The 17216-nt window shown below is 43.1% G+C and overlaps 1 protein-coding gene across 2 annotated transcripts in view; it reads right to left on the bottom strand.

Moving 5' to 3' along the window:
• Positions 1-17216, bottom strand: part of CTPS1 (CTP synthase 1) — a 183294-nt gene that overhangs the window by 23189 nt on the left and 142889 nt on the right. For both annotated transcript variants that reach the window (XM_069758427.1, XM_069758428.1), the window contains exon 18: positions 15572-15662. In XM_069758427.1, the coding sequence (XP_069614528.1) occupies positions 15578-15662 (85 nt within the window). In that variant the 3' untranslated portion in view covers positions 15572-15577. The remainder of the gene's footprint in view (positions 1-15571; positions 15663-17216) is intronic.

The raw sequence follows: 17216 nt of genomic DNA, 5'->3' as shown, positions 1-17216 counted from the left end.
CCCACCAAGTGCTTCACAGAAGTTTATAATGCAGAACCGTAAAAATAAAAAATCATATTTTTTCACAAAAATTATATTTTTGCCCCCAATTTTTTATTTTTCCAAGGGTAAGAGAAGAAATTGGACCTCAAAAGTTGTTGTCCAATTTGTCCCGAGTACGCCGATACCCCATATGTGGCAGTAAACCACTGTTTGGGCGCATGGGAGAGCTCGGAAGGGAAGGAGCGCCGTTTGACTTTTCAATGCAAAATTGACAGGAATTGAGATGGGACGCCATGTTGCGTTTGGAGAGCCACTGATGTGCCTAAACATTGAAACCCCCCACAAGTGACACCATTTTGGAAAGTAGACCCCCTAAGGAACTTATCTGGATGTGTGGTGAGCACTTTGACCCACCAAGGGCTTCACAGAAGTTTATAATGCAGAGCCATAAAAATAAAACAAAATTTTTTTCCCACAAAAATTATTTTTTAGCCCCCAGTTTTGTATTTTCCCTAGGGTAACAGGAGAAATTGGACCCCAAAAGTTGTTGTCCAATTTGTCCTGAGTACGCTGATACCCCATATGTGGGGGGGAACCACCGTTTGGGCGCATGGGAGGGTTCGGAAGGGAAGGAGCGCCATTTGGAATGCAGACTTAGATGGAATGGTCTGCAGGCGTCACATTGCGTTTGCAGAGCCCCTAATGTACCTAAACAGTAGAAACCCCCCACAAGTGACACCATTTTGGAAAGTAGACCCCCTAAGGAACTGATCTTGATGTGTTGTGAGAGCTTTGAACCCCCAAATATTTCACTACAGTTTATAACGCAGAGCCATGCAAATAAAAAATATTTTTTTTTCCACAAAAATTATATTTTAGCCCCCAGTTTTGTATTTTTCCAAGGTTAGCAGGAGAAATTGGACCCTAAATGTTGTTGTCCAATTTGTCCTGAGTACGCCGATACCCGATATGTGGGGGGGAACCACCGTTTGGGCGCATGGGAGGGCTCGGAAGGGAAGGAGCATCATTTGGAATGCAGACTTAGATGGATTGGTCTGCAGGCGTCACATTGCGTTTGCAGAGCCCCTAATGTACCTAAACAGTAGAAACCCCCCACAAGTGACCCCATATTGGAAACTAGACCCCTCAATGAACTTATCTAGATGTGTTGTGAGAACTTTGAACCCCCAAGTGTTTCACTACAGTTTATAACGCAGAGCCGTGAAAATAAAAAATCTTTTTGTTTTCCCACAAAAATTATTTTTTAGCCCCCAGTTTTGTATTTTCCCAAGGGTAACAGGAGAAATTGGTCCACAAAAGTTGTTGTCCAATTTGTCCTGAGTACGCTGATACCCCATATGTTGGGGTAAACCCCTGTTTGGGCACACAGGAGAGCTCGGAAGGGAAGGAGCACTGTTTTACTTTTTCAACGCAGAATTGGCTGGAATTGAGATCGGACGCCATGTCGTGTTTGGAGAGCCCCTGATGTGCCGAAACAGTGGAAACCCCCCAATTATAACTGAAACCCTAATTAAACACACCCCTAACCCTAATTCCAACGGTAACCCTAACCACACCTCTAACCCTGACACACCCCTAACCCTAATCCCAACCCTATTCCCAACTGTAAATGTAATCTAAACCCTAACCCTAACTTTAGCCCCAACCCTAACTGTAGCCCCAACCCTAACCCTAACCCTAGCCCTAGCCCTAACCCTAGCCCTAACCCTAGCCCTAACCCTAGCCCTAACCCTAGCCCTAGCCCTAACCCTAGCCCTAACCCTAGCCCTAATGGGAAAATGGAAATAAATACATTTTTTTTTATTTTTCCCTAACTAAGGGGGTGATGAAGGGGGGTTTGATTTACTTTTATAGCGAGTTTTTTAGCGGATTTTTATGATTGGCAGCCGTCACACACTGAAAGACCCTTTTTATTGCAAAAAATATTTTTTGCAATACCACATTTTGAGAGCTATAATTTTTCCATATTTTGGTCCACAGAGTCATGTGAGGTCTTGTTTTTTGCGGGACGAGTTGACGTTTTTATTGAAAACATTTTTGGGCATGTGACATTTTTTTATCGCTTTTTATTCCGATTTTTGTGAGGAAGAATGACCAAAAGCTAGCTATTCATGAATTTCTATTGGGGGAGGCGTTTATACCGTTCCGCGTTTGGTAAAATTGATAAAGCAGTTTTATTCTTCGGGTCAGTACGATTACAGCGATACCTCATTTATATCATTTTTTTATGGTTTGGCGCTTTTATACGATAAAAACTATTTTACAGAAAAAATAATTATTTTTGCATCGCTTTATTCTCAGGACTATAACTTTTTTATTTTTTTGCTGATGATGCTGTATGGCGGCTCTTTTTTTGCGGGACAATATGACGCTTTCAGCGGTACCATGGTTATTTATATCTGTCCTTTTGATCGCGTGTTATTCCACTTTTTGTTCGGCGGTATGATAATAAAGCGTTGTTTTTTGCCTCGTTTTTTTTTTTTTTTCTTACGGTGTTTACTGAAGGGGTTAACTAGTGGGACAGTTTTATAGGTCGGGTCGTTACGGACGCGGTGATACTAAATATGTGTACTTTTATTGGTTTTTTTTTTTTATTTAGATGAAGAAATGTATTTATGGGAATAATATTTTTTTTTTTTTTCATTATTTTGGAATATTTTTTTTTTATTTTTTTTACACATTTGGAAAAATTTTTTTTTACTTTTTGACTTTGTCCCAGGGGGGGGGGACATCACAGATCAGTGATCTGACAGTTTGCACAGCACTCTGTCAGATCACTGATCTGACATGCAGCGCTGCAGCCTTCACAGTGCCTGCTCTAAGCAGGCTCTGTGAAGCCACCTCCCTCCCTGCAGGACCCGGATCCGCGGCCATCTTGGATCCGGGGCTCGAGCAGGGAGGGAGGTGAGGAGACCCTCGCAGCAACGCGATCACATCGCGTTGCTGCGGGGGGCTCAGGGAAGCCCGCAGGGAGCCCCCTCCCTGCGCGGTGCTTCCCTGCACCGCCGGCACATCGCGATCATCTTTGATCGCGGTGTGCCAGGGGTTAATGTGCCGGGGGCGGTCCGTGACCGCTCCTGGCACATAGTGCCGGATGTCAGCTGCGATAAGCAGCTGACACCCGGCCGCGATCGGCCGCGCTCCCCCCGTGAGCGCGGCCGATCGGCTATGACGTACTATCCCATCCAGGGTCAGATAAGCCCAGGGCACCTTGACGGGATAGTACGTCTAAGGTCACAGAGGGGTTAAGGACCAATAGGACTTTTTTTTTTTTTTTACACAACAAACTGAGGTCCATTTTTTTTTTTCATGAGAGTGCCAATACCCTACAAGTAATTGGTAAATATTTTTTGTTAGGCACAATGCAAAGCTCAGAAGGCAATGAGCGCCAGATTTTACAGTTATGGTTTGCAGGTGCCATAACGCACTGGGAGAGTCCATGAGATGCCAGAACAGCAGAACCCCCCATAAGTGACCCAATTTTACGAACTACACCTCAATGAATTCATCTAGAGGTGCAGTGATCATATTGACACAATGGGTGTGTCACGGAATTTCATACCATTGGGCAGTGACGACAAAAAAACTACATTTTTACCACCAAAATTTTGTTTTAGCCAAAGATTTTACACTTTCACACAAGAAGTGGGCAAAAATGGCACAAAAAATTTGTCCCACAATTTCTACTGAATATGGAAATACCCCATATGTGGCTGTACAGCACTGCTGACATGAGACGTACTATCCCATTGAGGTGGTCTGGGCCCCTATGACCACCAACGGGATAGTATGTCATCACCGATCAGCCGCGCTCAGGGTGGGAGTGCGGCCGAGTGTCAGCTGACTATCACAGCTGACATCCGGCACTACAACCCCCCGGAACACTGCGATCAAACACAATCGCAGCGTTCCGGCGGCATAGGGAAGCATCGAGCAGGGAGGTGGCTCCCTGCGTGCTTACCTGAGACACAAGCTCATCCTCCCTGCAGGCCCCGGATCAAAAATGGTCGCAGGGTTCCTTCCGAGTCCTGCAGGGAGGTGGCTTGCAAGCGCCTGGTCAGAGCAGGCGCCGGCAAGCCTGCAGCACTGCCTATCAGATCGCTGATCTGACACAGTGCTATGCAAAGTGTCAGATGAGCGATCTGACACTACATAGTGATGTCCTACCCTGGGACAAAATAAAAAAAATATTTACAGTACAGACCAAAAGTTTGGACACACCTTCTCATTTAAAGATTTTTCTGTATTTTCATGACTATGAAAATTGTATTCACACTGAAGACATCAAAACTATTAATAAACACGTGGAATTATATACTAAACAAAAGTGTGAAACAACTGAAAATAGGCCTTGTATTCTAGGTTCTTCAAAGTAGCCACCTTTTGCTTTGATTACTGCTTTGCACACTCTTGGCATTCTCTTGATGAGCTTCAAAAGGTAGTCACCGGGAATGGTTTTCACTTCACAGGTATGCCCTGTCAGGTTTAATAAGTGGGATTTCTTGCCTTATAAATGGGGTTGGGACCATCAGTTGTGTTGTGCAGAGAAGTCTGGTGGATACACAGCTGATAGTTCTACTGAATAGACTGTTAGAATTTGTATTATGGCACGAAAAAAGCAGCTAAGTAAAGAAAAACGAGTGGCCATTATTAATTTAACCACTTTACCCCCAAGGGTGGTTTGCACGTTAATGACCGGGCCAATTTTTACAATTCTGACCACTGTCCCTTTATGAGGCTATCACTCTGGAACGCTTCAACGGATCCTGATGATTCTGACATTTTTTTCTGGTGACATTGTACTTCATGATAGTGGTAAAATTTCTTCAATAAGACTTACGTTTATTTGTGAAAAAACGGAAATTTGGCGAAAATTTAGAAAATTTCGCAATTTTCCAACTTTGAATTTTAATGCCCTTAAATCACAAGAGATCACACAAAATACTTAATAAGTAACATTTCCCACATGTCTACATTACATCAGCACAATTTTGGAACCAAATTTTTTTTTGTTAGGGAGTTATAAGGGTTAAAAGTTGACCAGCAATTACTCATTTTTACAACACTTTTTTTTTTTTTTTTTTTTTTTTTTTTTAGGGACCACATCTCATTTGAAGTCATTTTGAGGGATCTATATGATAGAAATTACCCAAGTGTGAACACCATTCTAAAAACTGCACCCCTCAAGGTGCTCAAAACCACATTCAAGAAGTTTATTAACCATTCAGGTGTTTCACAGGAATTTTGGAATGTTTAAATAAAATGAACATTTAACCTTTTTTCACACAAAATTTACTTCAACGCCAATTTGTTTTATTTTACCAAGGGTAACAGGAGAAAATGGACCCCAAAAGTTGTTGTACAATTTGTCTTGAGTACGCAGATACCCCATGTGTTGGGGTAAACCCCTGTTTGGGCACACAGGAGAGCTCGGAAGGGAAGGAGCACTGTTTTACTTTTTCAACACAGAATTGGCTGGAATTGAGATCGGATGCCATGTCGTGTTTGGAGAGCCCCTGATGTGCCTAAACAGTGGAAACCCCCCAATTCTAACTGAAACCCTAACCCGAGCCCCAACCCTAACCCTAACGGGAAAATGGAAATAAATACTTTTTTTATTTTATTATTTTTCTCTAACTAAGGGGATGATGAAGGGAGGTTTGATTTACTATTTAGAGCTTTTTTTTAGCGGATTTTAATGATTGGCAGCCGTCACACACTAAAAGACGCTTTTATTGCAAAAAAATAGTTTTTGCGTCTCCACATCTTGAGAGCTATAATTTTTCCATATTTTGGTCCACAGAGTCATGTGAGGTCTTGTTTTTTGCGGGAAGAGTTGTCGTTTTTATTGGTAACATTTTTGGGCACGTGACATTTTTTGATCGCTTTTTATTCCGATTTTTGAGAGGCAGAATGACAAAAAACCAGCTATTCATGAATTTCTTTTCAGGGTGGGGGGGTTGGCAGCGCTTATACCGTTCCACGCTTGGCAAAATTCATAAAGCAGTTTTATTCTTCGGATCAGTACGATTATAGCGATACCTCATTTATATCATTTTTGTGTGTTTTGGCGCTTTTATACAATAAAAACTTGAGAAAAAATAATTTTTGCATCGCTTTATTCTGAGGACTGTAACTTATTTTTTCGCTGACTATCCTGCATGGTGGCTCAATTTTTGCGGGACAAGATGACGTTTTCAGCCGTACCATGGTTATCTATATCCATCTTTTTCATCGCGTGTTATTCCACTTTTTGTTCGGCGGTATGATCATCAAGCGTTGTTTTTTGCCTTTTTTTTTACCGCGTTCACTGAAGGGGTTAACTAGTGGGACAGTTTTATAGGTCAGGTCACTATGGACGCGGCGATACTAAATGTGTACTTTTTTAAATTTAATTAAAGAAATGTATATATGGGAACTTTTTTTCCTCTATTTAGGAATTTTTATTTTATTTTTTTTTTTTTACACATGTGAATATGTTTTTTTTATACTTTGTAACATGATGTTCCCCCCGGGGCAATGTTATAGTGACAGATCGCTGATCTGACATGCAGGGCTGCAGGCTTACCAGCGCTTGCTCTGAGCAGGCGCTGGTAACCCACCTCCCTGTAGAACCCGGATGTAGCCCCGTGGGAATTTTGGATCCGGGGCCTGCAGAGAGGAGACGCTCGGTACAAGGTGAGTGCATCGCCTTGTACCGAGGGTCTCAGGGAAGCACGCAGGGAGCCTCCTCCCTGCGCGATGCTTCCCAGTACCGCCGGAACGCTGCGATCATATTTGATCGCAGTGTGCCGGGGGTTAATGTAGTGCCGGATGTCAGCTGCGATAATCAGCTGACACCCGGCCGCACTCCCCCCATGAGCGCGGTCGATCGCATATGACGTACTATCCCGTCGGTGGTCATACGGGCTCACCCCACCTCAACGGGATAGTACGTCATATGTCAGAAAGGGGTTAAGAAATGAAGGTCAGTCCGAAATATTGGGAAAACTTTGAAAGTGTCCCCAAGTTTAGTTGCAAAAACCATCAAGCGCTACAAAGAAACTGGCCCACATGAAGACCCAAAAGGAAAGGAAGACCAAGAGTCACCTCTGCCTCTGAGGATAAGTGTATCCGAGTCACCAGCCTCAGAAATCGCAGGTTAACAGCAGCTCAGATTAGAGACCAGGCCAATGCCGCAGAGTTCTAGCAGCAGACACATCTCTACAACAACTGTTAAGAGGAGACTTTGTGCAGCAGGCCTTCATGGTAAAATAGTTCTAGTAAACCACTGTTAAGGACAGGCAACAAGCAGAAGAGACTTGTTTGGGCTTAAGAACACAAGGAATGGACATTAGACCAGTGGAGATCTGTGCTTTGGTCTGGGGAGTCCAAATTTGAGATCTTTGGTTCCAACGACCGTGTCTTCGTGCGACGCAAAAAAAGTGAACGGATGACTCAATATGCCTGGTTCCCACCATGAAGCATGGAGGTGTGATGGTGAGGGGGTGCTTTGCTGGTGATACTGTTGGGGATTTATTCAAAATTGAAGGCATACTGAATCAGCATGGCTACCACAGCATCTTCCAGGGCATGCTATTCCATCCGGTTTGCGTTTAGTTGGACCATCATTTATTTTTCAACAGGACAATGACCCCAAACACACCTCCAGGCTGTGTAAAGGCTATTTGACCAAGAAGTAGAGTGATGGGGTGCTAAGCCAGATGACCTGGCCTCCACAGTCACCAGACGTGAACCCAATCAAGATGGTTTGGGGAGAGCTGGACCGCAGAGTTAAGACAAAAGGGCCAACAAGTGCTAAGCATCTCTGGGAACTCCTTCAAGATTGTTGGAAGACCATTTCCGGTGACTACCTTTTGAAGCTCAAAGAGAATGCCAAGAGTGCGCAAAGCAGCAATCAAAGCAAAAGGTGGCTACTTTGAAGAACCTAGAATATAAGACATTTTCAGTTTCACACTTTTTTGTTAAGTATATAATTCCACATGTGTTAATTCATAGTTTTGATGCCTTCAGTGTGAATGTACAAGTTTCATAGTCATGAAAATACAGAAAAATCTTTGAATGAGAAGGTGTGTCCCAACTTTTGGTCTGTACTGTAAATGTGTAAAAAAAATCCTAAATAAAAAAAAAAAAAAAAATTGTTCCAATAAATACATTTCTTTATGTAAATAAATAATATTTAGTATCGCCGCGTCCATAACGACCCGACCTATAAAAGTGTCCCACTATTTAACCCCTTCAGTGAACACCGTAAAAAATAAAAAACGAGGCAAAAAAAATGCTTTATCATCATACCGCCGAACAAAAAGTGGAATAATACGTGATCAAAAAGACGGATATAAATAAACATGGTACCGCCGAAAAAGTCATTATGTCCCGCAAAAAAAGAGCCGCCATACAGCGTCATCAGCAAAAAAAAAAAAATAAATAAAGTTATAGCCCTCAGAATAAAGCGATGCAAAAATTACTATTTTTTCTATAAATACTTTTTATTGTATAAAAGCACCAAAACATAAAAAAATAATAATAGTATTATTTATATAGCGCCAACATATTCCGCAGCGCTTTACGAAATATAGAGGGGACTTGTACAGACAATAGACATTACAGCATAACAGAAATCACAGTTCAAAATAGATACCAAAAGGAATGAGGGCCCTGCTCGGAAGCTTACAAACTATGAGGAAAAGGGGAGACAAGAGGTGGATGGTAACAATTGCTTTAGTTATTCAGACAAGCCATAGTGTAAGGATCGGGTGTTCATGTAAAGCTGCATGAACCAGTTCACTGCCTAAGTATGTAGCAGTACAGACACAAAGGGCTATTAACTGTAAAGTGTATGAGAACATGATGCGAGGAACCTGATTATCGTTTTAAGTTTATTGTTTTTTTTTTTAATGGGCCACACAGGGATAGTTAGTTTAATGTGTTGAGGGGGTAGGCCAATCTGAACAACTGAGTTTTTAGGGCACGCTTAAAACTGCGGGGATTGGGGATTAATCGTATTAACCTGGGTAGTGCATTCCAAAGAATCGGCGCAGCACGTGTAAAGTCTTGGAGACAGGAGTGGGAGGTTCTGATTATTGAGAATGCTAACCTGAGGTCATTAGCGGAGGGCACGGGTAGAGTGGTAGACTGATACCAGGGAGGAGATGTAGGGTGGTGCTGAGCCATGGAGTGCTTTGTGGATGAGGGTAGTAGTTTTGTACTGGATTCTGGAGTGGATGGGTAGCCAGTGTAATGACTGGCACAAGGTAGAGGCATCGGTGTAACGGTTGGTGAGGAATATGATCCTGGCAGCAGCATTCAGGACATATTGGAGCGGGGAGAGTTTGGTAAGAGTGAGGCCGATTAGTAGAGAGTTACAATAGTCCAGACGAGAATAAGTGAAACAGTAAGAGTTTTTGCAGAGCCGAAAGTAAGAAAAGGGCGAATTCTAGAAATGTTTTTGAGATGCAGGTAAGAAGAGCGAGCCAGTGATCAGATGTGGGGGGTGAATGAAAGCTCAGAATTAAGGATGACCCCAAGGCAGCGGGCATGTTGCTTGAGAGTAATGGTGGAACCGGACACGGAGATGGCAATGTCAGGCAAAGGTAGGTTAGTAGAGGGAGAGAACAACGAGGAGTTCAGTTTTTGACAGGTTCAGTTTCAGATAGAGGGAGGACATGATGTTAGAGACAGCGGTAAGACAATCACTGGTGTTTACTAAAAAGGTCGGCGTGATATCAGGAGAAGAAGTGTATAATTGGGTGTCATCAGCATAGAGATGGTACTGGAACTCAAATCTACGGATTTATTGTCCAATAGGGGCAGTATACATAAAGAAGAGGAGGGGGTCTAGGACTGATCCTCGAGGAACCCCTACAGTAAGGGGAAGGTGAGAGGAGGAGGAACCAGCAAAAGATACAGTGAAGGATCGGTCAGAGAGATAGGAGGAGAACCAGGAGAGAACGGTGTCCTTGAGACCGATGGAGCGGAGCATAGTGAGGAGGAGCGGATGATCCAATGTCGAATGCTGTGGAGAGATCCAAGAGAATTAGGATGGAGTAGTGACCATTAGATTTAGCTGCCTTTTCTGGGCAGCTGCGGGTTGATATTTTTAGGCTGGGGGGGAAAATCAATATCCATGGCCCCTTACCAGCCTGTGAATACCAGCCCCCAGCTGTGAGCTTTAGCAAGGCTGATTGTTAAAAATTAGGGGGGGGGGGTGAGGTTTGCCTGGCTGGTTATCGAAAGTGCAGGGGAACCCACGCAGTTTTTTTCCATTTATTTATTTATAGCGTAGGCGGCGGCTGATTAATACCCCACTCCTGCTGTCACTTAGCAGCAGCAGCAGGGGTAGGATGATGGGAATAATAGTCCCATCAGCTACCACCTGCTGTCTCTTATTACTTAAATATAACTTCTAATTCTCCCCTGCTCACACCAACCACCAGCAAAGCAGGGGCAAATGATGGGAACCATGTTCAGCACCCAGCATCGGGGAGCAGCATTTACTGTAACGCTCCTTCCCTGGCACCCGTCCGTGTGGTACTGATGCAGCACACGGTTGTCACACGTATTACAAAACACAGACACTGACATCTCCTCTACAGGAAATATTGGGACATGTGAAAGAGGCCTTATAGCGGGTTTTTATGATTGGCAGCTGTCACATTAAAAGACAATTTTTATTGCAAAATAAGTTTTTGCATCACCACATTTTGCGAGCTATATTTTTTCCATATTTTGGCCCACAGAGGCATCTGAAGTCTTGTTTTTAGTGGGATAAGCTGACATTTTTATCGGTACCATTTTCGGGCACATGACTTTTTGATAGCTTTCTATTCCGATTTTTGGGAGGCAGAATTTAGAAAAAAACAGCAATTCAGGAATTTGTTTTGGAGGGGGCATAAAGGCTATGCGCACATGTTGCGGATTAGGCTTAGGAATTTCTGGTACAGATTCTGCCTCTCCTGGCAGAAAACGCACCTGCGGATTTGTCGCTTTTTTTGCGGTTCCGCAGCGTTTTGTGCGTTTTTGCTGCCGTTTTCTTGCGGATTTGCTGCGTTTTTTTTACCCCTGCGGTTTTCTATAATGGAATGGGTACAAAAATGCTGCAGATTCACAAAAAAGAAGCGACATGCTACTTCTTTTAAACCGCAGCGTTTCCGCAGCAGATTGTCCGCAAAGTGTGCACAGCATTTTTTTTCTCACTGATTTACATTGTACTGTAAATCAATTGCGGATCTGCAGCGTTTCTGCACTGCAAAAAAACGCTGCGGATCCGCAGAGAATCCGCAACGTGTGCACATAGCCTTATATTGTTCCTCGTGCAGTAAAATTGTAATCGTACTGACCCATAGAATAAAACTGCTTTATCAGAGATACCTCATTTACATCTTTTTTAAGTTTTGACGCCTTTATATAATAAAAACTATTTTATAGAAAAACTAATTATTTTTGCATCACTTTATTCTGAGAGCTATATCTTTTATCTTTCATTTTTCCGCTGATGGAGCTGTACGGGGGCTTGCTTTTTGCAGGACAAGATGGCGTTTTCAGTGGTACCATGTTTATTTATATCTGTCTTTTTGATCGCATGTTTGACAGTATGATGATAAAGCATTGTTTTTGCCTTTTTATTTTTTTATGGTGTTCACTAAAGGGGTTAACTAGTGGAACAGTTTTATAGTTTGGGTTGTTGCTGATGCAGCAATAGCAAATATGTACTTTTATTGTTTAGATTTTTTTCTTCAAATATTTATTTAGAGAGTATATATTGATTTAAAAAAATAAAATAAAAATATTACAATTATTTAGTCCCACTGTGGGAAAATAATTTTTATTACAGGTTGATCGCTTCTATAGTATGCAGATGAAGCAGCCTCTGCATTCCATAGAAGCTGTCAGCGCTGCACGGACAGACTTGCTGGTTATATACTGCGCATGTTTCCTAGCTGTGGTGACCCGGATGTCGTCATGACATCTGCATCATGCCGCAGGGACTCTGATCCAAAGGCAAAAGGGCTGTCCGCACTGTCGGCTTCCGGAATGCTGCAACTTGTTTGATCGCAGTATTTTGGGGGTTGAAGTGCCAGGAGCGGTCTGTGACTGCTTCTGGCACTTAGTGCAGGGTGTCAGCTGTCAGAATCAGCAGACACCCGGCAGTGATCGCCCGAGCAATCCCCGTGAGAGCAGCCGTTTGCGATGACGTAATGTTCCATCCATGGTCAAATTGGCACAGGTCACATGGACGTATCCGATGTCACAAAGGGGTTAAAATATTCACTTTTTAATGAATACCAACTGTCGTTAAGGGGTTAATGGCAAAACAGTACATCATAGCTTGTTAACCCCTTAAGCCCCAAGGGTGGTTTGCACGTTAATGACCGGGCCAATTTTTACAATTCTGACCACTGTCCCTTTAGGAGGTTGTAACTCTGGAACGCTATGTGAAAAAAAAAACGGAAATTTGGCGAAAATTTCGCAATTTTACAACTTTGAATTTTTATGCCCTTAAATCACAGGGATCTCACACGAAATACTTAAGTAAAGGTACTGTCACACTAGACGATATCGCTAGCGATCCGTGACGTTGCAGCGTCCTCGCTAGCGATATCGTCCAGTGTGACAGGCAGCAGCGATCAGGCCCCTGCTGGAAGATCGCTGGTCGAGGAAGAAAGTCCAGAACTTTATTTCGTCGCTGGACTCCCCGTAGACATCGCTAAATCGGCGTGTGTGACACCGATTCAGCGATGTCTTCGCTGGTAACCAGGGTAAACATCGGGTATCTAAGCGCAGGGCCGCGCTTAGTAACCCGATGTTTACCCTGGTTACCATCCTATAAGTAAAAAAACAAACACTACATACTTACCTACCGCTGTCTGTCCTCCAGCGCTGTGCTCTGCTCTCCTCCTGCTCTGGCTGTGAGCGTCGGTCAGCCGGAAAGCAGAGCGGTGACGTCACCGCTCTGCTTTCTGGCTGCCCGGCGCTCACAGCCAGACCAGAGAAGCAGAGCGCCAAGGACAGACAGCGGAAGGTAAGTATGTAGCGTTTGTTTTTTTACTTTTTAGGATGGTAACCAGGGTAAACATCGGGTTACTAAGCGCGGCCCTGCGCTTAGTTACCCGATGTTTACCCTGGTTACCGGGGACCTCGGGATCGTTGGTCGCTGGAGAGCTGTCTGTGTGACAGCTCTCCAGCGACCAAACAGCGACGCTGCAGCGATCCGGATCGTTGTCGGTATCGCTGCAGCGTCGCTATGTGTGACGGTACCTTAACATTTCCCACATGTTTACTTTACATCAGCACAATTTTGGAACCAAATTTTTTTTTGTTAGGGAGTTATAAGGGTTAAAAGTTCACAAGCAATTTCTCATTTTTACAACACCATTTTTTCTTAGGGACATCACATTTGAAGTCCTTTTGAGGGGTCTAGATGATAGAAATTACCCAAGTGTGACACCATTCTAAAAACTGCACCCCTCAAGGTGCTCAAAACCACATTCAAGAAGTTTATTAACCCTTCAGGTGTTTTACAGGAATTTTTGGAATGTTTAAAACATTTTTTAAAAACTTTTTTTTTCACAAAATTTACTTCAGCTCCAATTTGTTTTATTTTACCAAGGGTAACCGGAGAAATTGGACCCCAAAAGTTGTTGTGCAATTTGTCCTGAGCACACGGATACCCCATATGTGGGTGTAAACCACTGTTTTGGGCGCATGGCAGAGCTCGGAAGGGAAGGAGCACCATTTGACTTTTCAATGCAAAATTGACTGGAATTGAGATCGGACGCCATGTCGCGTTTGCAGAGCTCCTGATGTGCCTAAACATTGAAACCCATTGAAACAAGTGACACCATTTTGGAAAGTAGACTCCCTAATGAACTTATCTAGAGGTGTGGTGAGCACTCTGAACCCCCAAGTGCTTCACATTAGTTTATAATGCAGAGGCATAAAAATACATATTTTTTCACAAAAATGATTTTTGCCCCCAATTTTTTATTTTTCCAAGGGTAAAAGAAGAAATTGGACCCCAAAAGTTGTTGTGCAATTTGTCCTGAGTATGCGGACACCCCATATGTGGGGGGGGGGGGGAGGACCACTGTTTGGCGCATGGCAGAGCTCGGAAGGGAAGGAGCGCCGTTTGGAATGCAGACTTAGATGGAATGGTCTGCAGGCGTCACATTGCATTTACAGAGCCCCTGATTTACCTAAACAGTAGAACCCCCCCCCACAAGTGACCCCATATTGGAAACTAGACCCACCAAGGAACTTTTCTAGATGTGTTGCGAGAACTTTGAACCCCCAAGTGTTTCACTACAGTTAACGCAGAGCCGTGAAAATAATTTTTTTTTTCAACAAAAATTATTTTTTAGCCCCAGTTTTGTATTTTCCCAAAGGTAACAGGAGAAATTCGACCCCAAAAGTTGTTGTCCAATGTGTCCCGAGTACGCCGATACCCCATATGTTAGGGTAAACCCCTGTTTGAACAACCAAAGAGCAAGAAGACATACAAAAAAGCAGGGATCACCTTAAGAAATGTCAAATTTTATTATTACACAAACCCACAACACCATGATTTTTAAAAACATTCACTATCAGCGAGTATACCATTAATGTAACAATCAGGAGCAACGGTTAGTACAGTCAAGGCAGGTATGTACCATGCAATCACAATATAATAAAGCACAAATGTTAGATTTTAAAGGAGGCGAACCTTTATAGCATAACTGAATGCATTTATCATCTCTGAATAGATTGGCACCAAATACAAGGTAAAAAACCTATAACCACATGGGAACAAAGGATATGGGGACATGAATATCAACACGGTTAACATTCAATATACATACACCTAGCGTCCCATATGGGGAGTGAGTACAATACTCCATTCATACATTACCCATGAGTTGTACAGAAAGGTTGCCTACATGAGCAAAAATCAGCCTGCAGAAAGATGGATACAGGACTGAACCAGCTCCTGAGAGCCCGACACACATCGTCACTACCGTGACTTCATCTGGGGCAGAGGGAAGTGTCGCTGGTAAGCCACCTCCCAGAAGGAGCTGGAAGCAGTCCCGCGGCCATTTTGGATCCAGGGCCTGCAAGGAGCAGGAGGTAGGAGACCCTCGGAGCAATGCGATTACATTGCGTTGCTCCGAGGGTCTCCGGGAAGCTTCCCTGTGCTGCTGGAACACTGCGATCATGTTTGATTGCAGTGTTATGGGGGTTAATGTGCCAGGAGCGGTCCGTGACCGCTCCTGGCATATAGTGCTGGATGTCAGCTGCGATAGTCAGCTGATACCTGGCCGTGATCGGCCGCGCTCCCCCCGTAAGCGTGGCTGATCGCGCTGGACGTACTATTCTGTCCCTGGGAATTAAGTCCCACTTCACCTCGACGGGATAGTACGTCAAATGGGATTTAGGGGTTAAATGTAGATGTGACCATGGCCTTTAGAACTGTAAAAAAAAATTGATGTAAAAAGAAACCGACTGTAGAGGTGGTTTGCATAAGCCTTCCATTCAGAGACTATTACTTTGCTCAAGCAGCAGTATGTAATAAGTGGTATAAAGCGGACATTACCTAGCATCAGTCATGATTAATCATCGGTAATTTGAGCTCTGCAATTTCTGTGTCTGGAGAACTGCTCCCACTTCTGTCACTGTATGTGTCTCTAAAAAGCAAACAGTAACATCAAGTTGATTCCAATGGATAATCAATGTAAATGTTTGTATACGGTACAACAAAACGACAAACAAGGGGCAAAAGAGAAATCAGGGCAAACAAATCAAACTATTGAATACAGAACTTGGAGGTAAAGTCTGACCAGCAGAGAGTTTGACATAACAGGTTCTCAAACTTCAAACTTTAATTAACCCCTTAAGCCCCTAGGGTGGTTTACACGTTAATGACCTAGTCAGTTTTTACAATTCTGCCCACTGTCCCTTTATGATGTTATAACTCTGGAACGCTTCAACGGATCCTGATGATTCTGACATTGTTTTCTCGTGACATATTGTACTTCATGATAGTGGTAAAATCTGATATTAAATTTATTTTATTTTATTATTTTTCCCTAACTAAGGGGGTCATGAAGGGGGTTTGATTTACTATTTATAGCGGGTTTTTAGTGGATTTTTATGATTGGCAGCTGTCACACACTAAAAGATGCTTTATATAATAGTTTTGCGTCTCCACATCTTGAGAGCGATAATTTTTCCATATTTTGGTCCACAGAGTCATGTGAGGTCTTGTTTTTTGCGGGAAGAGTTGTCGTTTTTATTGGTAACATTTTCGGGCTTGTGACATTTTTTGATCGCTTTTTATTCCGATTTTTGAGAGGCAGATGACCAAAAACCAGCTATTCATGAATTTCTTTGTTGGGAGGGGCAACCGTTCCACGTTTGGTAAAATTGATAAAACAGTTTTATTCTTCGGGTCAGTATGATTATAGCGATACCTCATTTATATCTTTTTTTGTGTTTTGGCGCTTTTATACGATAACTTATAGAAAAAAATTATTTTTGCATCGCTTTATTCTGGAGGACTAACTTATTTTTTCGCTGATGACGCTGTATGGCAGCTCGTTTTTTGCGGGACAAGATGACGTTTTCAGCGCTACAATGGTTATTTATATCCATATATGTGATCGCGTGTTATTCCACTTTTTGTTCGGCGGTATGATAAAGCGTTTTTTGCCTCTTTTTACGGTGTTCACTGAAGGGGTTAACTAGTGGGACTGCTTTATAAGTCGGGTCGTTACGGACGCAGCAATACTAAATATGTGTACTTTTTATTTAGATAAAGAAATGTATTTATGGGAACATTATTTTTTTTTCATTATTTAGGAATTTTTTTATTTTACACATGTGAATATTTTTTTTTAACTTTATAACATTCCCCCATGTTACAGGGTCAGATCGCTGATCTGACACTTTGCAGAGCACTGTGTCAGATCAGCGATCTGACAGGCAGGGCTGCAGGCTTACCAGCACTTGTAAGCCACCTCCCTGCAGGACCCGGAAGCATCCCTGCGTCCATTTTGGATCCGGGGCATGCAGAGAAAAGGAGGTAGGAGACCCTCGGAGCAACGCGATCATATCGCGTTGCTCCGAGGGTCTCAGGGAAGCACGCAGGGAGCCCCCTCCCTGCGCGATGCTTCCCTATGCCGCCGGAACGCTGCGATCATGTTTGATCGCAGTGTTCCGGGGGTTAATGTGCCAGGAGC

The sequence above is a fragment of the Ranitomeya imitator genome, chromosome 3, assembly GCF_032444005.1.
Source record: "Ranitomeya imitator isolate aRanImi1 chromosome 3, aRanImi1.pri, whole genome shotgun sequence".
In the NCBI taxonomy this organism is placed as follows: domain Eukaryota; kingdom Metazoa; phylum Chordata; class Amphibia; order Anura; family Dendrobatidae; genus Ranitomeya; species Ranitomeya imitator.
This window is presented reverse-complemented; position numbering and strand designations above follow the sequence as displayed.